General features: G+C 38.0%; 1 protein-coding gene across 1 annotated transcript in view; it reads left to right on the top strand.

Moving 5' to 3' along the window:
* The first annotated feature begins 7,511 nt into the window (after positions 1-7,511).
* The window catches only part of LOC145988152 (uncharacterized), a 143,651-nt gene continuing 124,184 nt past the window's right edge, over positions 7,512-26,978 (top strand). The window contains exons 1-3 of the mRNA XM_083122983.1: positions 7,512-7,670; positions 9,613-9,735; positions 13,157-13,247. Coding sequence (XP_082979109.1) covers positions 7,624-7,670; positions 9,613-9,735; positions 13,157-13,247 — 261 coding nt within the window. The 5' untranslated portion in view covers positions 7,512-7,623. The remainder of the gene's footprint in view (positions 7,671-9,612; positions 9,736-13,156; positions 13,248-26,978) is intronic.

The following is a 26,978-nucleotide window of genomic DNA, read 5'->3' as shown; positions in this document are numbered from 1 at the left end:
CTAGGTATCTCAAAAGAGAATTACGATTTCTGAACATTTTCTTAAAGCTATTTTGGAATATCCCACCCCTAACACCAAACGCAAGCTTCGTAGTTTTCTAGGACTTGTAAATTTCATTCGGCGATTTGTGCAAGGATTTTTGCAGGACCGACAGAATGTTTATTCAACTTCTCAAAAAGAATGTCAAGTTTGAATGGACTGACGATCACCAGAAAAGTTTCGAAACACTAAAACAAATTATAACTTCAGCCCTTATCCTGCGCCCTTATAACCCTCAGCGCCCCTCATATGTGTCCATAGATTCAAGCGAAGAAGGAATTGGCGGAGCATTGTTATAGTCTGACGAAGAAGGAAATTTACATCCTTGTGCTTATTGTTCACGAGCCTTAACACCAACAGAGAAAAAAGCTGACACATTTTCCCTCGAAATTGCAGGTGCATATTATGTTTTGAAAACTTCCAATTTTTTTCTTATGAATCAACGATTTGTGGTTCTCACAGACAACAAAGGATTATCCTATCTTCATTCAACTAAACACCCTAGTTCTATTTTGGGAAGAAGATAACTTTATTTTCAAAATTTTGATTTCGAAATAAGGCATGTCAGCGCCAGTAAAAATGAACTTGCGGATGCACTTTCCCGTGCAAGCTTACCGCTTGAAAAGACTAATCCTGGCAAGAAGAATGATGATGATGATGATGATGATGATGCCCTGTTCTTTCATCAAGTATTTCATACGCAAGCAGAAGATTTTGATATTAGCACAGAACAACGTAAAGACCCCTATTTAAGAGACTTTATTGACATTTTAGAAAACAAAGATCAAGCTAGTAATCCTAAGCTAGAAAAACTTTCCTATTCTTATGTACTCAAATATGACTTCTTATACAGGACTAGTTAAATCAAAACTGGTTGCCGGGATAGGCTTTATATTCCCCACGCATTAGGAAATCAAGTTTTCGATCTTATTCATGCACATAAAATGAATGGAAGTCACCAAGGCGCACAAAAATCATATAATTTAATGCTTATGCGCTACTGTTTCCCTAATATGAAGAAATTTGTGTATGATAAAATTCGACATTGCATCACTTGCCAGATCTCAAAGAAACCACAAGGGTCTAAACCCCATACCCTCCAGACATTTCCCCCTGCCCAACTTCCTTTTCAACGAATGCATCTTGACGTCTGTGGACCTTTAGTCTCTACTAAGACGCACAAATACAAATATTTTCTATCAGTAGTTGATAGTTGTACTAGATACGTCATTACAGCTCCTTTGGCTAATCGTGATGCACAAAACATAGCAACAGTTCTAGTTGAGAAAGTTTTTCTAGTTGATGGCCTCCCAGAAACTATTTATTTAGATCGCTCAACACCCAATTCAAGCTTACTTTTACGAGAGTTAGCAAATATTACAGGCTTAAAACTAAAATATATAGACACTTGTGCACATTTCACGAATGGGCTACTTGAGAGTTCATTTACCTATTTAAAGAAAGGCATGAGAGATTTTGTGTTGGAGAAAAAGGATTTGTGGTGTGATTATTTAGCTAGTGCCACGTTTAGCCACAATATTACAATCCATTCTGGGTTACGTCAGAGTGTATATTTTACTTTGTTTTGCTACAAACCAAGGATCCTAGCAGACGCAGTGCTTCCTTCGATGCCTGACAATATCTCCCAGAAAAACACACAAAGACTTGAACTCCTGACATCCATACGTAAGACCACTCATGACAACTTATACAAACGTTTCGAACAACAGAAACAGTACATAGACCGCACTTCTAGGCAAATGCAGTACTCACCAGGCCAACATGCGTGGACCCTAGATGCCACTCCGATTCCTGGCGTGTCAAAAGCTTTTGTGTCCTCTTATAAGTAAAAAGGAACTATTCTTCGAAAAGTTAACGAGAATGCCTATGAAGTTACTTACATTGACGGCAGGAACAAAGAAAAAACCGACACGATCACGGTTTCTAGGCTCAAAGCCCGCTACGACCAGTGCCATGAAATCCCCATTAACATATACACTAACATTCATTAGCACTCGACTCTCTTTAGCCTCCTTGCTACGTACATTGCACATGCTAAAATCCCATGATCCAGCATTTTCCCACGGTTACGCCCACCCCTTCCTCACTTCCCGTGCTCACACTACACTTCTGCATCACATTGAACTCATTTTATTTTTACCAAGCCCAGGATTACAAAATGCTATCCCAATCGTCGGAACATTTATAATAAATCCCTTGCCTAATAATTAATTCCTCCTGATATTTTAATGTTATTTTTATAATTTGCGATTATACGTATAGTAATAGTCAGAACATATCACATAGCTGATTTCACTCATAAGTACCTAGCGCGTATATGGTTCTAACTAGCAAACAATTTTTTTCCCATTTGCTGGTACATATACGCTCAAATAAAAAACAAGAGAGAACAAAGAAATAAAGAAAGAACGAACTAAGATAGAACAAGATGAGCGATTTAAAGAACAAATGAACTGTGTAGAACTTGTTGAACTTTTGGCTTTTTGCCATAGCAAATTTTTATTTACGCTCAGGTGTAACGCGAACTGCTTCTTTGAAAGCTGCAATGCACTAAATATGTTAACAAAACATATAATAAATATAGGCAAATGTTCCCACTATCTCCTTTAATTTTATAGTTCAATTATTCATAGCATACAACATGGTATAGCCCATATCCCATGAAATTAAAACCTACTCTTTTATTCCATGAACTTTTATATAAATCTATTACTTATTCTTTTTCACTTATTTTTCATTTTTTTTAGTTAGCAGCGAATCGAAGGTACTTAATCCTTTGCCCACAATACATGTAAAATTCTTGCAATTATTTTCTATACGACATTTACACATATTACAGACGGAAATGTGTCATAATCACTTAGTTCGTTCTATTATCACTGAACTCCCCTTTCTTTTCTTATTTCAGACTCCTACCACAAGATGTCTCCCGCTCATTATGCTTTTATCACATCCATCGTGATAGCTCTTATCGGCATACTTATTTTATTGGTATTATTAATTACATCTTGTGTTGTTCTCCCAAATCACGTGTCACAACACCCAAAAAACGATTAAAGAAACCTCCTATCAGTTCCCCGATTGCTTTACAATCAATTTCACATGCCCCGGAGACAACAGTTATTCCACCCAACCCCCTCTTCCCCCGGCCCCTTTCTCGTCTGGTACGAAACAACAAACAAATACTCCAAATCGATGTACCACCACTTTTCCGAAAGGACGTCGACTTCCGGCACCTCAATTGAAACCACCTATGCCGCCGGCCCCTACCCGGCTAGTCCGGCTATTCCACCTATTCCCCCGCCGTTGCCCCCCGGCGAAAATTTCCTCCTATAAACGTTTGATTCATAAACAGGTCCTCTTAAAAACTTTGCGTAATGTAAGTAACCCCGCCCCTTCGCCGTCACATCGATCAGATACTACCTCCCCTCCCCCTCGAAATTCTTCCCCAGTTTCATTTGAAAGTCCTTTTTCTGTCGACTTGATCACCCGCAACCATTTAAACTCTGCTCCACTCCCTTTTACATTTTCCTAATTTTTCCCCTTTTGCTTATTTCATCATCATCGCCACGATTGCTGCCGGATCATTCACCATGACGACCTCCTGCTTGTGCTTCCGAGAGAGAGATATAGGCTCATTGAAGTGACCGGGTGACGATCTTGTGGACTTCCAGCACCGAAGGACCCAATCCTGTGTGGACCGATCGGCTGATTTTTCCATCATCCCGGCCGCGCTGCAGTACTGGAACGTTTCACTCAGGAAGTATCCGCAGCGACATCGTACGCTTGAGATACAGACTGCCATTCCCATGACGTCACGGAGAACTACCTTGGCGAAGCCCCTCCCACTCAGTGCGTGTTGACATTGTTTGCTTGGCTTCACATATTACGCATGGTCACTTTCATAGGCCAGAAGTGTGTTCCAGTGTTCGGCCTCGCTCAAATGACGTCAAGTTCACATATTTCGTATGCGAATATGTCGTATACATCACCAGGTTTGTGACCACGGATGCTGTTGTATATTTTAGTGGATTTACATTTTCAAGCCCTGTGTGAGGTACGCTGATACGATTCTTTGTTATGTTATTATCGTCTGCTGCCGAGTACGTTCCACCCATGGCGACTTGCAGTCTCAGGCGTTGCCATAGTGACGATTTCTCAATGCTCCGCCCAACCTTATGCGTGCTTTTCAGTGTGTACTTTGAACTATGCAAACAATAAACAAACCCACGTGTGTTGTGCGACGTTCTTTCACTGTGTGATGATGACCTGTGTTCTTCCAGCTGTTATCGTGTTGTCGTGTTTTATTCAAAACTAGTTATGTGTCAATACTACACGATTATTTATTTTATATGCCTCAAGACTTTGTTTGTTAGCGCTCCTAATATTTGAGTACACAAGAGGCTTTGACCTACAGTTTAGTTTTTTTTTTCTCTACGTGTTTTTTTTTTTCTCAACGGTGCTTGGTGCTATGAATCTTTTGATGATGAGGAAGTGCGAGGTAGCCGTGATGAAGAATCTTTAGAGCTCTAAGTCCATGTACAGAGTTAAACTCATAAAATTCACTCTAAATTAGTTGTGCTTGTCTTATAATACTCTCCGAATAACATTGTCTGCTCACATATATACACGAATGAGCGAATTCTCACCTTTTGAAACATTGCAAAACACCGTCTATGAGATAATGTGAATGTTACGAAATGCTGTAAGTACTCATAACAATAGATCAGATTTGTTGCAAGTGAGGGATTTGTTTTGGAGTTAATGGATGTGATTAAAACATCTAAGTTATGCACGCTAGAAATAATGTTCTCAGATGAGCGATTACAGGGTGCTTGAAAGATGGACCTTGAGTGCAACCTTACATGAAGCAGACAATCACTTTAACATCATTAACAGATTAAAATTTACACTGGTAAAGAAGATAATACTTACAGCATTTCGTAACATTCACACTATCTCATATACGGTGTTTTGCAATTCTTCTGCCACTTAAATATGTTTCGAAAGGTGAGAATTCGCTCATTCGTGTGGTATTTAATGTTCAAATATAATACTGGCCTAATTTAGAAAATTCTCGAATTTCTTGTTAGGGCAAAGTCATTATGAATTTACTTTTCGATTCTCTGCCAAAGTACCTATATATTGTTCCTAGCACTTGCTTAGTACCTATCCAATGTTTTTGTTTACATCAACATTATTTGACCAAATTTACTTACCATTAATTACCATTTCATCTTATGATAATGATGATAATTTTGATAATTTTCCTGATTTGGCTATTCTGAGTAGCTCCAAGTTTGTTTAATGTTGATTGTGATTAACGTTTTAGGGGAGAATACATATGTGTGTGTGTGTGTGTGTGTGTGTCTGTGTACACATACACTTGCATACATACGTATTCATCAAACAAGTGTACCCACACATACATCACACTCGTAGAGGAAAAAAACTATTGAAGCTATTCCCTTCCATTATTTATATTACCATATGGTGGTATCAAAATTAATCTCAAGTGAACACACTGGAGACTAATTGAAAAGGTACGCCACTGGTGAAGTAGGCCACAAAACCAAGTCACAAACTCAAATCGCCAATTTGTGATGTTCATATAGTTTTGCATCACCCGTCTGTAACGCCAAAAGTATAGGCAATGGGGAGGTTATAGATCTATTACCTTGCCTACCCAAAGAATTCTCAATTTTTAATTACTGAAATCCCACATCTAATATCAAAAGTACTTCTTGCTTAATTTACCTAATACTGACAGTTTGTGATGAACACCCCTAGTGTGATTAATAAGTAGAGGTTTATATCGAGAATGCTCACAAAGTCCCACCTCTAAAAGAAAACACACTATTAGTACGCAAATAGACATGGCTGTTCGTCTTCGTCTCTCTTCCACTGTCTAAGTCAGGGTGATATAAAGCCAAGCAAGATCAATTCACAGTGCAAGGAGAATCATTTCCCCGCAGAATGGACAATTTCCACCAAATTTTACTTATCAAATGACTCCTGCAAGTTCTCGCATTTCAATGCGTTCAATTGAAGGCAAGAAGAAACTTCCAAAGTTGCGATGTTAGCGTTGCGCTCAAAACGCGATCCGCCATGTTGATACGTCAACTATTCGTAGCTGGCTTATCGTCTGCTTCCAGTTTACTGTGTTGCCTACCAAGAGACAACGTGTGCGGCATTTTGACGATCTGTACAGATTAAAATAATCAAAAAATGGAAAGAGGGCAATAGTGGATGAGAAAGCAATGCTTTTTAATGATCGTTCTTCTATTAAATGTCTCAGCTACCCACTTGCAAGATAAATGAAAGAGGTTTGCCAGTGCGTGTTGTCAAGTCATGCGAGAAATATTGCTTCTGAAATTGGTTACCGACCAAATTTTCAAAAATAATTTTTAAACTTACCTATGGAAAGTAACGATTAACTGTAGTGCAAAATTATAATAAGATAAATTACGGTATTTAAATTGTCATATACTTCAATTCAAAGTGTGAAGTAAAGTATATACTTGTAAAGTATGTTTTACTTTCTTTTCCATAAGGCAATTTCAGTTTGTTTTGCAGATTTTTTTTGTAATCATCCGTAAGATGAATCGATTTAAAACGTATTTCGTGCCGTAGTGGAAATGCCCAATCGACTATTATCCCTATAACCACCGTTTACCACCTTACCGCTAAGTAAGACATTCTAAATAAAGAATATTAGATATTCAAAGAGAGTATTATATATTTTGAAGCCACTCGCTTTTTGTTGGAATCCACAAACACACGAATTTTCTCTCACAAGTTCCGGAACTGTTTTTTTGTCTTTTTATGCGAGAACTAATTTCCAAGTTGCAACAAATTGCCCACGAGTGTTAATTGTCTCGTCTTCATTAGGAACATTTATTGAACCCCGAACAGATGATCTTTGTTGTGAAGGATTATTGACTCTCCTTTATGTTGATGCTTTATACAATCATAAAAGAAATGCATATTATCGTGTAAAACGGATGCGAAAACACAACTTTTTGGTAGGTTTCCTCTATCGGGACTTTATTAACTATTAGATGAACATATTTGAGCTTGAAAAATCATCACAAATACACATGTCAGCCATCTATTACTGAGCGAGTAAATTACTTGATTATAAAATTGAAAGACTCTCAAGCAATGTACTTTCACATTAAGTGATATGTTAATGCTAAACAAGTAACTCAAAACATGGTTGTGTTTTTGTACCCAGTCTATTATTATCTAACATCAGAAATATCGATAGTTTATACCATTTAATTGTATTTGAAATACAAACGATTTCAAGTGATATTACATGAACGTCAGTCACACGCATAATCAAGACAGATTTTGCAAATACTTAGACTAGAAAATGAAAATGATACATGATTTTGAATTGAATCTAACCATGAAAATATTTACAGGTTGTTATGGTTTTTGGCTTGGATTGCTTTTCTTGTGGCAGCTGTGGTGGGAACACATCTCCTCTGGCAAAAATTCTATTTGAGTTCTGTTGTGTACGAAGAAAGTGTAGATGGGTTGGTTTCCAATGTGACTATGCCTGCATTTGCAATCTGCAGTGGATGTTATTACTGCGAAACACCGTAAGTGTAGCAAGAAATACTAGAAATTTGAAGCTGTGTGTTTATTATATGATTATTGTTAGCATTCACAACAATTGGATCGCATAAATGTAGTCTTATATTATTTATTTCCAAACTACACAAACCATTTTGGCTCAGTATTGTTTGTCTTACTTATCTGCGATATCACTGTAACTTTGTGTCATTTCAGCTGTCGATGGATTTTTTTTTAAAAAATGAATAATTTCAAATCAATAGGTGATTCTGGAAGTATTATGAATGCTGATCACGGAAATTATATCCTTTTTCCCTATCACGTTTGGATTTTGCATAATTTTACAATCAAAATTCTCATATTCGCCATTGCATTACGCCTATTACATAACGCAACAAAACAAATTTAAGCAAGGGAAATTTTGGTTGTTTGCAAACCAATATGTCATTCTTTAAGTATTTTGAATGCTGAAGACGGACATGACATAATAAATTTCTTCCCATTTCTTCAGGATTTTCCACCACGTCATTAAGTTCAATAATCCCAGTACATTACATCATTGAGTTTTGGACATTTTGTGAAGGAAATTTTTATGAGGGATTTTGAAAATGGAACTTACGTAATGAAAGTTTACAATTTCCATGTCAAAGTGTCTCGTGAAGATAGAAGGTGGATTATATGCTTACTATTCTACGTGCATTTATAATTCAGAATTGAAGGATTTGCATTGAAGAAAACCAATATTTTACCACCATCTAAAGAGCCAACAATTGAGGAAATGATGGAAATACACATTTTTTTTGTGAAATTAATGATGTTAATATATTGCTATTTTTTTCCGAAAAAAACTAAACGTGATGGGTAAAAATGAATTTAATTTTTGGAATCAGCATGCTGATATTATTCCGAGACAACAGTCATCTGCAAGTCATGAAAGCCCATTCAGGCCGGTGTAATAATTTTTATTTGAATGACGCTGAAAAGAGGCCAGGATGTATACGTATGTAGGCGCCGTGATAACATAGTGTGGCTCGCTAAACACACACACACACACACACTCACCCACCCACACACACACACACACACACACACACACACACACACACACACACACACACCCACACACACACACACACACACACACACACACACACACACACACACACACATCCCCACACTGGAACAGCGTTTTTGTTTTTACGTTTTCCGTGAATTGAACGTCTTACAAAAGGTTGCAACTGTTGCTGTACCGTTCCAAACAGTGATTCCTGTTATTTGAGGATATAAAATGTTCGATTATAAAATCGTGCAAAAGAGTAATTTGCTGTGTAACAACATGGCCACAGGATGTTCTGACCTATGGTTTTCCCAGAATATGTAGAATACACTATGCTTCTAGCGAAAGTAGTGGACTGGTGTAGTAGTCAGTTTCAGGTCTTTATGAGATATCCTGCGGTTGCAATTCGCCGACGCTAATCACACAAGACACGATATCAATTCTTGCCCTCATCTCTTATATTTCTTCTTACCTAATATTGGATCGTCACACTTGGTAGTTTACTAGACGTAGGCCCAGTGACACATGGCTTCATCGATTTAGTTTATGTTGCGTTGATATATAGTTTGATAGCCCTCTCAAACTCATTTTTCTGTACATGTCTCTGTTAGTTTTGGAGACAACAAGATTTGACATAGGAGAACAAAGTAGACCATCACATTCGTAGACATACATTTTTAGCTTTTGCTGATTGTTTCCTACTAAACTGTCAATAGTAATCCTCCAATTATAGAATTGATAAAATCTCTACACTAATTCAAATTGGTAAGTTGTTTAAGGACAATTCATTTTGCTGTGTTTATTGAATAAGTACTTTATATTACATGAGGTATTAGTTAGACTCAATTAAACGTATTAAGCACTATATTTAATAAAAACAATACTTACAGATACAATTTATAAATTTGTAGAGCATGCAGCGAAATTTTCGACAATTGTTCCCTCAATGGAAATGCATTCAACTGCTGTGACGTGTTCCAGAGATTTCCATCAAATGAGGAACACTGCTACATAATGGGATCGAAGCAAACAAGGTAACAGAAAATGTCCCTGTAGATGTTTATGAAAGAATTAATTCCATTCTAAAATAACATATATACGTATAAGGTCTCTTAGGGTAATAACGCCACGTTAAGGTTCTGTCAATTGTATCTACTGATGAAAGTTCATTTTGACGAACAAGCACAGGGTAAGATAGAGTAGCTTATGTAGTACACACAGAATAACAAAAGGGTAGCTGAAATCCAAAAACAAATGTTGCAGGAAATTATAGACAACTTTACAACGTTACACAACTATGTGGGTAATAACGCACCAGGTAAGGGGTAATATGGCTAAATTCTTAAATTGATAATAAATTAAGGAAAGTACATTTACACTCAAAAGTATTATAGTTAGGATGAATATTAGATAAATACCAATTATTTTGTACAGGAATGAAATGAAAAGGCTTCATTTCAAGAGATCTTTACTGTAACATTATTGAAATTGATAAAAAATTATGGAAAGTACATTTACAAACAGCAGTATTATTAAATCCTCATCAAAAGTATTATAGTTCGGATGCATTTCAGGCATATAACAATTATTTTGTACAGGAGATTATTATGATTTTTCGATGAAACATTGCGAATGAAATGCAAATCCTTTATTTCAAGAGATCTTTACTGTAACACTATTACGGTATTGTATACGTTATAAATCAAGGGCAATGAGGCACACAAGTTTTTGTCTTTTTTTGTTAATCCAATACATATTTCATGAACAGGAGCATTGTACGTTATACACTTTCTCATATCGAGAACATTGTCCTCACAGGAAACTGAACAGTAACATGAATCATCAGCTACCTTGGACAATATTCCTTCGTTTTCATTATGAACTGTTTTTCTTCTTTTGTGTCCTGATGGTTTTGAGCATTTTGCAGTAGAAGTTGAAGAAGATACACTACCAATCCCATCTGAATTCTTCTTCTTTGGGTAGATATCTGTCGTTAGAATTGTGAAAGGACTTTCGGCAGTTTCAAGCACCTCTTTTAGCATGCATTATGTAAATGTTGTTTTCTTGTAGATTCTTCGCATCTAAAATGACAAATTAACACTGATCTCAGGCTCCAAATTTAATAATCTGAAAGTAACAAATTGTGGCGTTATTCCACCTGCTCACTTATTACACGTTCTATATTGAATTACGAGGTAGTTCTTCAACACAGTCACGATCACTTAGTATATAACGATAATACATTAAACATACTAGTAATACATGTGCAGTTATATCTATATGACGGACATTTAAATTACAATCTCACATACAACGGGCTTACCTTTAATATTTTACAACAGACTGGAAATCAACCGTCTTCTGCACAACATAGAGGAATACTGCCGCCAGAGAGAATATTCCAGAACGGTTTCTTGCTTTCATGACTTCAGAAGCTTCAATCAAGATAATGCATATGTTGTCTCTCGTATTTCTTCACAACTACGCTTTTTACTAGAACGTGGCATTATTACCCTAAGGGACACACACACATACATAATAATAGTGTGTGTGATGTGTATGTGTGTGTGTGTGTGTGTATATATATATATATATATACCTATATAAAAACAAATATATAATAGCATTTACCTTTTATAAACACTATGCTATTTACAAAATTTTCCTTATGTAGGTAAGAAATAGACAAGAGAAAATATTTTCAAGACTTCAAGAATTGTGGAATATTGAGTAAGAATATTCCTTCTAGTTTTTAAACATTTCTTCGAATATGCGTTTCAGTATCTTTCATACTTCGGCATGCAAACATAAAGTCTGGGATTCTTGCTCTATTTAAGAAAAATGAATGGAACAAAAATGTTTCCCAAAATTCATTATATGTAAGGTTATTAACTTAATAATTATTGATAAGTTTACTTGAATTTTATTTTCAATGTATTTTTAATTGTTAATTCCACATCAAATCTCACATATGGTAATTCTTACAGTAGAGGATATTGGGCATTGTTAAACTTTGTTGAAAGTTAATTTTCCAACATGATTGATATTTTTGCTTTGAAATGTATCTGCTTCCACCTAACAATCTGACACACTTTGAGTCATGGTCTCTTGAAGAACGTTCCTTTTGAATTATGTGCCTTTGAAAAGAATCGATTTTTTACTTCCCCCTACAAAATTACAAATCAAAATTTTAAAAATAGGGAACGGGAATTTGTATAGTCGCAAACCAAACCAGTTATGCAACTTCCTTCTAATTCCTTCATGTGGATATCAATGTGCGCTGTAATGAGAGAACTTTATTCCTAAGCTAGTGCAATAAACGCACACTGAAAAATTAATACGGTGAAGAAAATATGGTATTCTTTGAAAAAGTAAGTCAGCTGTTTTTAAGTAGTAACCTACATTTGGAAATATCATGATAAAAATTACTTAATATGCATTTTGTAATTGAAGTTCCTATGTTTAATGATACAACTTGAAATAAGCAAATTCTTAACTTTCGTGTATAATTTCTACGTGTTTTTCCAAGATACACATAAAAGTATTAAAAAATTCAGAATGCAATATGGGACTGTGGGAAACACCATAAATATGTCATTATGTTTAATTACTCCCATGAGAAATTATTAATCATTAACTTCATCCAGATATTGTCAGTAATTTAAATGCGGCTATTAAAATTTGGAATCGTAAAATATACCTATAAACTTGCTTCCAATATGATAATGTCAGCGACTGAATATTGAAATCGACATCCCTGATGAAACTGGCATTGGAAAAACAGGGAAAGGAACATTATTCTGTAAAAAACACTGACTACAAAAAGTTCAACGCTTTTTTCTGAATTCACAGACAACTCCCTCTTGTTCTCTTCTTAATGTTTTCTCACAAACACTTTACTTTTTTAAAAAAGAAATATTCATTCCATTTTCAGCAACTTTAAATAATTTTGATCATAAGTAAGTTAATATTTATTCACACCTAAATCATGTTTCAATTATTGTCGGAACATCGTTTCGGTGACCCATTTATACAACATCATATGTGATGATAAGATGCTTAATCGATTACCAACAAATATCTTCTTGGGTTGTAAGGGGTAACGTTCCACATAGGCGGCCAAAAGTCAACCTCGCTTCCACGTAGTACAACCTGGACTGCGGCCAGTATAATTTTGTGTGTGTTATCCTGTTTCTTTTGTCCTTGTGTGTGCTGCGTGCACCTTTCCAGCATCAGCTATTAACGAGTCAGAAAATTTTAATGTTTTAGTTACGACACGACGTTACAGTTATGTTATTTTAGTTATGGTAAGGGGCTAGACGCTTATATAAAGTGACGGGTGCAAAATAGCCTTTATGTGTTGACGCACCTAAAATGTTTAATTTCTCATTTAAATATCTTCTTTATCTCAACTAGCTTGTCAAGTTATTGATGGTATTTCAATTTCTTTTTCAGAAGATCCTCACCGATTCCTGCAATAAACCAGAGTGCAGAAGCATTTGTTCTCAAGTTTAATATCGTTTTCATCGATCATGACTACATGAGGGTGAGACAGAAAACTTCGTACATTACAATAATCTGTATTCTTATTTTTTTTCCTTCTTTGTGAAGCATGTTACATACTTTCGACAAAATGCAACAGTGATTAGCAAAACAATATGAACGTGTAATTAAAATAGATTAGGACACAATACTTTATATTAAAATCTAACTTAATGTATTTTATACCCATATATTAGGAATTTAAATATAATTTCTTCCATATCACAGTTGACACGCACTTCACTGGTTCTCTAAGCCCTGAAACTGGTCACGGATAGATTTTTTCGGATGGGACTTCTCAGCTCAGGCAAAGAGGTAACATAGCTGGTGGCTCGATTACAGTTGAGTATTTACAACCCTCTTGCACTGAAACTTGGTACAGATAGTATGTAGACCATAGGAAGTGCCGACGAAAAAAACACACACACAAAGAAAAATCTTCAAACTTTCACCACGAATTTGAATTGTGGTATATATTTTCATCATGTGCAGAGAAAATGTAATCATAACATAGGTTGTAGAGTAATTTCGGTCGACTGGTATCTTGGTCGTCGGGTTCAAGAGCAAAGAAGTGTTGCTTCTATCATCAGTGGCGGTGTAGGGGCCAACGTATACCTCAAACAGTTTGCAATAGTCCACTTCTTTCTGGAACTCAACTTGTGATTCCTGACAAGGACGAAGTCACCTTTCTTTTAATGGAAGAGAGTTCCTTTCTATGTTAAATTTTCTTTTCATACTTTTTTCGTTCCCTATTCCTTGCCATGAATAGTCTCTAATTCCAATTTGATATTTTTGAATCTGCTTCGTTGATGGGCCAGTTGAAGTGCTCCAGAACTTCATTAGGACATGTATATTAAAGAATAACTCGGAGGACGCATAAACTGTAGTGTCGGAAATAGAGTTGTTTAGATATCAAGATATTCCAGTTAAGTATTTAAAGCAGGCTTGTGCTCTCAATGACATAGGAACCGGGGTAATTATACTATCTCCTGATTCATCCGCTCTATGCTGTAACTACTCACATGGTAGGTGGTGGCGAAATAATACTATATTATACTTTTGCAGATAATATTTCCTTAAGCTTGAAATGTACTGCGTACATTTGTCGGAAATTCCTAAAAGTATCCCATTTCCATCACATTGAGGATCTCCCTGCCCGAGCCTTGCTTGAGGGGATAGACTAGGACAAACGTGGTCTCTACATCAAGGTTAAGATATATTGATAGCCTAATTAGGTCTACATACAAACTTTCATGCTTATCTTCCTGATTAATCTGTAATTTTTCCTTGACGATCGATCCAGAGCTTGCCCATTTTGGTCCGTACATCAATCTCTAAAATGACCGGTTACGTCTTGTTTTAATTTAGGCGAAAATAATCTATTATTCACTCTTTTCAAAGTCTTAGCCATGACAAAATATCCTAATTTATCATGGTTCTCTCGTAGGACATTTTCTTTTAATTTATCGGGAACATAATTTCCAAGGAAACTTCTTCTCCAGTAGTTCTCTGAACAAGAGATTTCCGTACAACTGATAAACCTCCTCATATTTCATTTTTCCTTTAACTCAGCACTTTCACTTCCAACCGTAAAACATCCTGCTCTTTAACTTGGTCTCAGTTCTCGACATCTTCCACTTTTCCCCTTTTGAAACGTAGTTAAGTTAAAAAGAAAATAATAGCTTACACACATGCTACAGGACTTTTAGAGGATAATGGCTGAGTACATCTGGAACTAAGTTTCTCTTCCCATACATGTAAAAAAAATCGAATGAGCAGGATTGTTGTTTCAACTAGTGAAACAACAGTCGCACTTTCTAGAATTTTGAAGCCAGACCAATCCACGGCGATCCGTATATATTTTGAAATACTTTCCTCGGAGATATTTGTATGTACCAAAATATGTGGCCAAGCATTCCAGCTGGTGGATAGAGTAATTAGTTTTCAGTTTTCGGGTGGCATATTGGATTACAGCCTTTTCTACATCTGGTTTTTGAAACAGGACACTCCTTGTTATTTTGATGGAAGCACGTATGCAAAACTCTTCGTTTTAATCTGGCTGAGCCAGAGCAGGAAATGTTACGAATTCTTGCTTCAGAAGGTCGAAGGCTTATTTCCGAGACGAACTCCAAGTCTTCTTAACTATTTTAAAAAGCAATTTCAGCAAGGTTTCTGATTTAGTCGAATAATCCTTTATAAATTTCCTCCTCCAATTGGCCAGACCTAAAAACTTTGGAATATTTTTTCGTTCTTTGGCAGCGGAAAATTAAAGGTGGCTCCATTCTTTTCCGGGTCTATTTTTATCTGGTCACCCGAGATAAAATGTCCGAATTACACTTGCTCACTCTTCTACAAAATTGCAGTTTCCAAGTTTTACCTTTGTTTAGTACTTCGTTTGTGTGTCGGATGTTGCTGAAATCCGCATCGAATATTAGAAGATCGTCTATGCAAACTCTCAAGTAAGATTCTCTTTAAGGGCCAAAAACGTGATGCATGACAGATACGAAATTAGATACAGCTTTGTAAAAACCATACGGCATCTTCAAGAACTCGAATTGGTGAACTATGTATGAAAAAGTAGGCAGGGTACTTTTGGCATTCTGGCTTCAAAGAATTTTCAAATTGTCAGAGCCCAGGTCAAAACTCTTCAAATACTAGGCTTGCTTAAACTTCTGTTAGGATTCATCAATAGGGAGCACCGAACTTTTATGAACAATTATTATGGTGTACAATTATCGAAAATTCAGGTATGGTCTCACACTTCCATCAGGTTTGTCAACCACTGGTATTGGATTCAGGTAATTTGATACAGATGGTTGTATAATGTTCCAACTCTCCGTAAGTTGAGCTCTTCCCTTAAAGCTACCCGCTTCGAAAGCGGTACTGGATATGGTGCACCATGAACTGGCTCGGTACGTATCAGAAGGATTTCAAACTCGGCACTCTCCATAGTTCCGTGCTTCTATGTACATACTTCCAAAAATTGGGTTAGCACATTCAGCAACTCCTGTGTCTGCGAATCTCTTAGAATACCTACTGTCTCGACTGTCTGCCTGAGGTCTGCCAGTTTATAAATCCATTTTTTCCCCCAGTTTGTACATTTTGGATACACTGGAAAATTTTAACATGCAGAGAATTTCCTTCCTTATGTTCAGGAGTTTTGCAGAAAAATACAACTTCAGAGTTTTTTCTGAAATTTAACTATGCCTCATGCCGTCTCAAGAACGGCAGGTACAAAAGAAGAGCTGTATTAAGTCCCTTACATATAAATTCATTCTGCCGATTTCCATATACACTCGTTTTATTCCTAAGACTTGCTTTCTGTGGTTACCATAAATCCATTATTCTTATCTCTGAAATCCTGGTATTGAACCATTTAGCATAGCTCCCATCTTTTGATTTACGTGTAATCGAGTATTCGCTCCAGGTGGCAATCACACAATTTATTGGAATTTCCATTAACTTTGCAGACACCGCTGGTTATTTAAATCTTGTATGTGATGCTCGTCCGAATTTTAGTTAACTTCGCAAATGTATTTCCTCTGTTTCAGTCAATTGAAAATTTACCCTTAGTTCCTTTGTAGGTATTTGTGGTCGTTCCTCCTACGTCCCTTCCATACATTGGCACGAAGCACCTAGAATAGGCTCTAGTTTGTTCTACTAGACTGTCATATTTGGTTATGCAGGAAGTCCCGGTTTGTTTTATTGGCCTCCTCTAACTCAGAAGTTAAGCCTTCTCTGGTTGGTGTTTGCATTCTAAACACCGATTAGAATTTCTTCTACCGTCATTCTAGTTGTGGCGAATTCATCTACCTTGTCCTCTATAAAACCTCTTAGTTCTCGAGGTGTTTCTTCCTCCAACGTTGCCTCTGATATCAATATTACGAACCTTGAAACTATTACTTTCCAAACACTTTAATTCTGGAGTCCTTTTTATTCCTCCAGGCATCGGGATCGTCATAAATGATGAAGTCCTTGAGAAAGATGGTCAATTCATCAACCGATCTTGGAGCATGCGCAAAACAGAGGTTTCTGATACGATGCGCCAATTGGCATAATATTACATTCACAACCTCACTTCCGCTGAAATTTTCGCTCAAGTTTCGATTGGAAGCGTAGATGCTACATGTGAAGTTCTCCATATTTTCATGGACCTGGCAAGAATGTTTTTGATTTCTTACTGCCGTTAACTGTCTCTTTTTATCTGTTTCTGAGTGACACTCTTTCTTAAATCTTAGACAAAAGTCGGTATAGTTTACAAAACTATATATTTTCCAGCCAAACATTGTTCAGCCTTGTCTGTGAATACTGTAAGGAATAACTCGAGTCTAAGTGTACAGGCACCTGCATGAGCTCGAAATTTACATTGAGCTTTCTGTAAACTGAGTCTCAATATCATCCTTACATTTTGTTATATGGGCGACGTCAACCACTCTAGGAACCTTAAAATCTGCTCTACGTGGAGCAGGAAATCCGCCAGGACTAACTCCCTCTCTAGATCGCTTACACCTATCGATTTGGACTGTTCTTTCAGTATAGACTGGAGTCTGATTTACCTAGGAGATTCATAGGAGACCTCCTCTGAGTTTAAGCTGCCACCCCTTCCAATAGAATCCTAGAGAACATCTGAAGTGATACCGGTTTTTATCTAGTTCCTTGGAACTTATCCCGAAGGTCCCCATCTTTTCTGATAATATGCTCAGTTTGTTCGTAAACTTCTCTCCAATTGGGGAATTCCTTTTTCATAGACTGTACATTTAGGGAGTTTACCTTTTATCCTGCTGCTCTCGTAATAAGTGCACTCACGGTCCCCGGAATAACGTATCATTCATACCCCGGCACGGGGCTAGACGTCATTATGGGTACGTTCGTGACATTTACTTACGGTCCAGGTTTTTTAGTTCGGTACTGGGACGGTCGTTTCTTGTCGTACTAATGCGAGGCGGAGATATATACCTTGAAATGTTTCACTGTTTTGTTTACCTTAGATATGTAGACTCGAACAATAATATCACACTAATAGCATTATACCAGAAACCTGAAAAACATCAAATAATAACACTGTCGAACGGTAAAAATGTGAATATATTGTATCAACAAACTGTTTACATCGCTTCCTCAATCACTCTATCTCATTCTCTCTCTTTCTCATTCGTACTTCTGAGGTATTTTACATGTGAATATACATACAAGTCATAGATCTGATCAGCATACGATTCCCTTTTTGTTTGAACCTTTACGTGAATGTAGGTCATTAGTCTGCCTGCTCTTGTGTTCTTTTATATCAAATATGCGCCACCCCTCGGAGAGCAGTCATCTAAAACAATTGGGTCGGCGTAATTAAACCTTTCGTTCGTATGAACGTACGCATCAAGCCGTAAGCACGACATTTACCAAGTTTCTCGAACGGGGGTAATACACACAAGCCTCTCTGTTCCATTGAGGACAAATAAAACATTACATAGTGATGCAAAACTTAATCGGCTCCAGCTGCCGGAATACACAAATCAATCATCGGCGCAAGCAAAAATTACATCAAGTACAAAAAATACTACACTCGCACGACCTTGCAATATAAAAAACGCTTTCTACAATTAAAAAAGACTAATCAGTCAACTATTCACAAGCTAAATAACGCAACGGGGCTGTCGGTTACACAAAAATGGATCACACATTGACAATTTACACTAAAAATTAACGTAATGGAGTGGAGCTTCTAACTCTGAATGCAGACAATCAAATTATTACATATGAACATGAAATGACCTTTTATATAACATTACTAAAAAATATCAGAGACGGAAGTTAGGTTCGGGGTTCCTGAGTCACTTTGCAAATAAGTGAGACTTCGGCGTTTACGGTATGGCGTTGATACTAACAATACATGCTTACATGGACATAGACCAAATGAAGAATACTCTACCGGACTCTGCTACATCGTGTGACAGTTCATCTTTCCTGGATGCGTGGATTTGCACAAGGTTCCTTTGCGGCGAAAATGTTCTTCGAGGTCGAACGCGGCAAAGGATGATTGCGACGATATTGGGCACTTTACTTTCACAGAACGTCGAGTGTCTCTTCTCACAAGCTTCGGCTGCATGTGTTCACGCGTCGGGCATCAATCAAATGTCGTTCTGGAATAATCTCTCTCTGGTAACGGGCTTCGGGTGGACATCGATCTGGAGTCATCCATTACCCTCTCTCTCTGGTAACGGGTTTCGGTTGGAACGTCGAACTGAAAATATCCTTCTGGGCGTCGGGCAATGTTTGGCTTCGCAGCGCTGTGTGTCGGTCGTCGGTCATTGGCGTTGGTTTCACCGGATGGTGGCGGTGCATCCTTGCAGGCGTCGGGGAAGGCGACGGCCTCCCTTCTTTACCTTTTTAGCCGCCCATTTTTATGTAGTCCACGCATGGTAAAAACAAACCACCGCGTAATGCTTCACCAAATAAATCGCACCCTGGTAACTCTCTATCGGCAATTCGCTCACGGTACGTAAGACGTACAAAGTCCAAGGAGACAAAACAATAGTCGCGCGAAAGCATAGCGCCGAGATGCTCTCTCTACAAAATCCTGGTAAAACTGTGTGTTGAACTCGTAGTACTGCAGATTTATACCACTTTCCAAATTGTCCGTTGAAAAACACGTTAGAGTGGCTTGCATTGGGTTTCCGAAGAGATGGAATTGACCCCTGTCCATTGTCTCGAAATGCGGTCACAAGGCGCGTCCTCTGTTCTTGCTAGCTTGGGTTCCAGCTGATTATCCTGGTCATCCGTGAAAAATAGTTTCGGCCTCCCGCAGAGAATTCTCCGTCGGTCCCAACAAAAATAAGTCTTCGCTTTCTCCGTGATGTTCCGTGTTGGTGCAAATATGCCATGTACGATGCCTTATTGACAGTTCGGCTGTAACTCAGAAAAAACAGTCCCCCAACTCCCGACGTCTAGCTCGGATATAAATTTTTCCACAAAATAAACCAAACATAACACTTTACATTTAAACATAATATGTACCAATGAAAAAAAAATGATTAATATCGAACGGTGTATTTACACATGTCACTGGATACCGTGACATCCTTACTATCTGTTCCCGAAGATCCCGTGCCACTGTGCATGTATCCCTTTTAGGTTATTGAACCGCTTTCTCCATTAGCTCGCCCGCTCGCCCAGAATTATTACCACTGAACCCATTGCTTCAACATAGATGTCTAACTGTTTAACCCTCTCGCGATCTTCATTTTAAGATTCCCTTCTAGACTGGACCAGTTCTAAGCACATATCTAAGTTTATCTTCAGCTGTTCCTATTTCGGTTCGATTTCTCCACTCCACTCAGCTAAGATCTCTAATTGTTCTACAACCATTACCATATCCTGTTGGCAAGACATTCGAATTTTCTCCAATTGTTCTCCAAGACTTTCCAGTTGGTGAGTCTTATGTTGAGAGAAAAGAGTTCCCAAGTCTTCTCTATTTCTGCTAGTTCCCTGCTGTCTCTTTTCATTCTCCTCCTCATTCTCTATCTTTTTTATTTTCTTTCTGGCTTTCAACCAAGGCACGGGGAACTTCTAACTCATTTTCCCTACATTTCGTCGCACCTCGTATTTCAATTTCTCTTTCTCCTCAAGAGTCTCTATCAGAGTCTGTACCTCCTATGATTTCTTTTAGTTTCTTCCTAAATTTTCTATTGTACCCTTTTGTCTTCTTTCTCAGATTTTCCTTGTGTTTTTCGATTTCCTCCTTAGCTTTCTCTTGTGCCCTTTTAGCTTCTTCCTCAGCTCTCCAGGTGCATAAGACCCCTATTCAGTGTTCCATACCGTTCTCATTTCAAGTCGAGGACTCAGAATCGTAACAGCTCATGAAGAGTCTTAATAATATTTACTGTATTTCGGTTTTACTGTGTATTATATTAGAGGTTTATAGTTTCTAAGTTAATGGAATTTGGAAACATCTTGTCTAGTTGAAGGACCAATTCAAAGTTTGCTACACTCAGATGCCGCTGAAGTGCAAAGTTGCTAAGTTTAAGCATTCTTTCTGGGCGGTGAACTAAGAAGTTGAGAAGATAACATACATTACAGATCGTAACATAAAGGTTTCTTGTGAATAAGGATATTCAAGTTGACTGATAATATACAGGGATACAGTTTTTGACTAGTAAGCAGACAATCAAATTTCGGTATCCAGAGAATGTGGTACTAGGTTTTTCGAATATTTTATTTGAGACACAATTAAATAGTCAGTCAGGCATATATACTAAAAAATGCTTAGAGTAGATTTCTTAATGTGCATATAAAGACAGTGTATTATAAGTTGACAAGTACGGAGAAAATTTTATTCTCTAATGAATATTTGTAATAAAAAATTGCAGTATAAGAAGTAACAATCCGCGAATGTACATCTTAAACTTGTTCCTTGCAATTTGTTAACAGGGAGAAAGATATAAATGGTTCATAATAAATATTAAATACGATATATCATGTTAATATACAGGGTGGCTCAAAAATTCACACACCCTAGGTACACGGCCACTGCAGCGCGCAACGTAGAAATGGTGGTGACCAATCGTTATTAGGCCAAGGGGGAGCCACATTGACGCCACCCGCGAGGTCGGCGGCCATCTTGATGTCCGCCATCTTGAATTCAACTTCAGAATTTTAAATTGGAAGGGGGTGATATGATATATCAAATCAGGCTAGAATTTCACGAGAAATGCAATGGAGAAGGTTGTTTCGACGTATCTCTAACCAGTAAAGAGTTATGATGTTAAAGGTTACTTCCCCAAAGGCATATATACAGCATATCTGACAATGAATTTTTAATTTAATACGTTTCAATTGCACAAACATTCATATTTGTACTACATGTTACACTCACAATCAGTTGGATTTCAGTTACGTAAGAAGACACTGCATTTTAGAATATTAATGTCGATGGCAGTTTACCTCACTTTTTTGATTGAGATGTTTCCTGAAGAAGTGCATTTACTTTTTTCACATTAAGTAGAATGTTACAAGCTAATAAACCGAGGTGAACATTAATAAATAATTAATACGTTGTAATCACATTTTTTACAGAAATTAAACTAAACATTCTTTACTAATATAAAGATGCTGAACACGAAAATGTCATTAATAAACTATGGCGTAACAGAGAGTGCGTGGGGGAGAAGGGGCTTATTTTAGGGATGGCCAATCGGATCTGTTTGGATCCCGATCCGGATCCGAAAATCCCGGATCTTGATCCAAAAGTTCCGGATCCGGTCCGAAAGTTCCAGATCCGGATCTGAAAATACCGGATCCAGATCCGGTCATAAAGTTTAGGATCTGAATCCGGATCCGAAAGTTCCAAATCCGAGAGTTTCGTATCTCAATCCCATTATAATATTACCGCACCTTAAAAGGTATTATGATCTTCGATTAAAAAGAAATTTTTCATTAGTTAGTCCTTAAAGATTTTTCAAGTGTTGTTCCTAAAATAATTTGCTACGCATCGGCTAACACACTCGTGCACAAAAATAATCTTACTTGTTAGTAGTGTGATTGAAGGTGTTCAAACCAGTAGTTATGCACCCGCGTTGGGGTCGATAAATCAATTGATTGGAAAAGATCGATCAAAGATCAATTGATGACCAAGCTGTGTGGGCAAGCAAGGGTGGGGTTTTTGAGGGTTTTGATTGGTTGTTTGAAAAAAAGGGCGGGACATAATGATATGGGTTTCCTGTTGTTAATGAGGAGATTGATAAGTGTTTCCGTTCGGGAGTTGAATGGCTGTTTTATGGGGAGCGTTTGCGGTTTTAGGGCTTTGATAAATTTGAGATTACGGGAAGTGTTTCCTGTTGTTAATGAGGGATTGATATGGGTTTCCGGTTGTTGATGAAATGGCTGGCTATTTTTGGGGGCGTTTCCTGTTTGAGACCGTTGATGAGTCTGAAATTCCAGGAAGTGCGCGTAACTGTTTTCTGTATGAATGGAACATGCCCGAACATGTTTTGGGCGTAGGTTTGGAAGAATTTAAAATTTGTGGTTGGTGTAACGGTTTTCTGTTGGAACATGTCCGAACACGTTTTGGACGTAGCCTTGTAGTTTGAAGTTTGTTTACCGGAAATGGTGACGTAGGGGGGAAAGGTATAAATAGAAAGGATAGAGTATAATAGTATCAAGTGAGGATGGATGTAAGCGGTACACGACTGTCTTATAATGGTGTGAATTCCTACGAGGTCAGCTACGTGGAGTTCCGGGAACTTGTTCGGTCTTGCGGCGATCTGGACAGCGATCGAACGGCCCTGTATCGATTGCTGAGTTATTTCCCGTTTATGTATTTAGCGATATCTGAATCTCCCTGGTGTGGATGTTACGTGGTCATCGGATTAGGAAAAAGAATTCACTGTCGCTGCGAGACTTTGAAGGAGATAGAAGAGAGGAAAGGAAGAGGTGACGAGAGAACAGGATTTCCGAGTCACGGGTGTATGTGCGAACTTCCTTCGCAGCAAGGAAGAGTTGGGCAAAGTTTGAAGAAGAGAGTGAAAGAGTGGCTTTCTTTGTTGGCAGACAGAAATTCCGTGTGGTGTTCAGGCAGTGATCGTCCATTGTTGCTTAACTTAGAAGGCCATCCTTGTTTCCCTGTGGTTCCTCCCAAAGGTTTCTGTGTTCGCAGACGATTGTTCCCCGACGATGCTGAGGATATTCTGGCTGAACCTTTATCGCCGATACCAAGGACCCCTTCACCTACAGTATCTGATTTTGAGAATTTTATGGCTGAACCTTCATACCCGATGCCAAGGACACTGTTACCTACAGAAACTGATTTAATTCGTTTTTACCTCGTATGAGAGTGTTTACTTACCACGATTGTTCGACTCACACCGAGCCGTATGTTATCGATTACCTATCAGTGAATTCGAGATACAGAACATACAGAAAGTGGCCTATAGAATTATGTCAGTCTCCGGAAGAATTAGTGACTGCAGGATTTTAATATTGAGGCTTTAGCGACAGGGTATTGTGTTTTCATTGTTCGTACGGACTTTGCGATTAGACATCCAAAGATTGTCCTATTCTAGGACATTACATGTTGATACCCCAGTGTCCTTTTATACAGAGTGTTGCTGCGTTACATCGTAACTCCAAGAGCTGCAAGTATTGTGACAGTGTAGAGCCTCCTGAGAAAACATTCGATAAACCTAGTGTGCACACGTTTGCGAGGTTTACGTTTGAAAAATCATGTTGATGGGTCATGCGGGTCACAAGTTTCTCGTGTTTCATCATTATAGAACCCGCAGTAGGTTCCATGGTGTGTTCACTAGAACTGTCTCGATGGCACTGAGTGAAAGATACGGCAGCACACATTTTAAATAGATTTCTGCATGACACGAGCCTGGATCGTGTGGATAGAACAACACGTTTGTTCTCCTCTGGGACACTTGGAATGTGGTAAACATTTGAAGATCTGACGAAAACGGTGTAGGATATATCCATCTTTACTGATACCTGGTGGAAGTGTCTGGATGAAATCTTTGGTTGTAAAGTGACGTGCTTTGTAATAAGCATACACGCAACAGTAATGACCGCATAGAGAGGATGAAATCCGTATGAATCGAAATACTCGGCCACATTGTTTTTTCTCGAAATAAAAGGTCACCCAGTGTGTACCCAGGGAGTCGGACTTGTCAGTGTTTGCGATGATGAAGGCCGGGGTAGGAACGTCCGAGGTAAAAGATCTCTCGGGTAAACACCGTAGAAAATGTTTCTGGAGGAACAGTTACGAGATAGAATCTGTCTGATCTGGGACGTGTTCATGCTGCTAATGTTTTAAATAATGTATAATAATGTGTCTGTCTTTGGTCATTTCTATGCTTCCAGGGTAAAATCTGCTGTCAACTAGTTCGGGAAACAATTGCATGTTCACAGGTTTTGAAATTGTCACTTTCGAAGAAACACTGCTATGCTTATCACTTTGGTAGGTTTTTCCAACACAAGTAGTATAATGTTTACATCGGAGTTGTTTCGATAACACTGTGAGTCAGAAACACAGGCACAAGTAGTACAATAAGCCTGCTTGACAAACATTAATTGAGGATCAAAAAACCTCAAAAACTCACTTTCTCTCCACGTTCCGTGCCTCATTTATTGCGCTGACGATGTTTCACAGCGTAGAAAACAGCACCAAAACCTCAAAAACTCACTCAAGTGAGCCACGGTGTTGCTAACCTACGAAAATTTCACCAAAACCTCAAAAACTCACTTTCTCTCCACGTTCCGCGCCTTCATTTATTGCGCTGACACAGCGTGATGAGTAAATAATGCACTTTCTCATCCTTGAAGGATGAATGCATCTTATCGTAATTTTCCAAGTCCCGGTCAAATGTTTATATATCGTGACCTTTGTAAACCTCTCTCGGAACGATGTGCCACACACACGCGCGCGCCTCTCATGATTTCCGTATTGTGACGCAAGCAAACAAACAAATAATAATTGTTTTTTTTCTACATGTATGTAATGCGATTTAGGGGGAAGAGAGGGGCCAAAATTTTTGAACTTACGGCTGGAAAAATGTTTTTCTATATCATGTTTTTGTTCGAGGCAAGTTCATAGGTAGATATTGTTAAATAAACATTAATATTGTAAATATATATATATATATACTTATTTATTTAGTTTATCGGTATCGAAAAGCGACTGTCATATCGTATTTGAAAAAAAATTACGCTTTTCCCTGTGGATATCTAGAAAAACGACAATTTCGTTCCCTCTCTCTGCGTGTGCTATCAACGTTGACACAATGACACAAATTCAACAAAACGTAGGCCACGATCTTCAGTGATATAACTTAACCTATTATTTTTTTTATTTGCGCACCGAACTAACTTACATTGGACTCCGCGTTTGTTTTAATATTTCAGTCGAGAACATGAAGACGATACCTGAGGAAATAGTTCTAGTGTTTGCTACTAGATGTCGCCACCGGCGATGTGGACGCAGTGTTGCCACACTATGAGGGCCTTCCCAAGGAGCAAAATTTTCCTTTTTGGACCATTTTTCCCTTCACCTAAGCAAATGACATAATAGAATAATAATTAGTTGTGGTAGTAAAAAGCAGCATTATTAGCGGTGGGGCAGATGCGGTATTGTGGTATTTTTAATCGAAATTTCTTTTTTGGCTAAAAATCTCGGTCATGTGGCAACACTGCGTGGATGCATAAAAGAACAATTTTACACGACCTCTCTCGGTTCTCCTCCGTAGCCGTGCGTGTTAAGGAGTTCACTCGTTCTTGTCATTGTTCGTTCTACGTGTGGCCTATAGGTTCGAACCCGGTCGTGGTCGAAAGTTTTTCAGCGTGTCTAGGAGTCTTGATCAGCGTGTATATTTACTTCTCAAGTGTTGAATCTACGGATTCTGATCGGGGTTATGTAATGTATATGTTGATCTTGATATATATATATATATATATGGTGTTCATGTATGTATCCAAAGCACATTGGAAACAATATTCGATCATTAGCTGCGTTCAACCACTGCTTCGGAGGAGTAACCACCCTATGTCCCCGGGGGTCCCCCCTGTCCCTGGACTCCTGTCCCCGGGGTCCTATCCCTGTCCCCGGGCTCGTGTTCCCGGTTAAGTTAGGTTAAGTTGTCTAATGTCTATGTCTATGTGCAATGTCTATGTCTATATGTAATGTCTATGTCCATGTCTCTGTCTTTGTAGTTTTTTTTATCCTAAGATTTTTTTTAACGCAGGACTTAGA

The sequence above is a fragment of the Lepisma saccharinum genome, chromosome 5 (genome assembly GCF_977018435.1).
Source record: "Lepisma saccharinum chromosome 5, izLepSacc3.1, whole genome shotgun sequence".
Classification (NCBI taxonomy): domain Eukaryota; kingdom Metazoa; phylum Arthropoda; class Insecta; order Zygentoma; family Lepismatidae; genus Lepisma; species Lepisma saccharinum.
The sequence above is the reverse complement of the archived record's forward strand: the minus strand, read 5'-3'. Positions and strand labels throughout refer to the sequence as shown.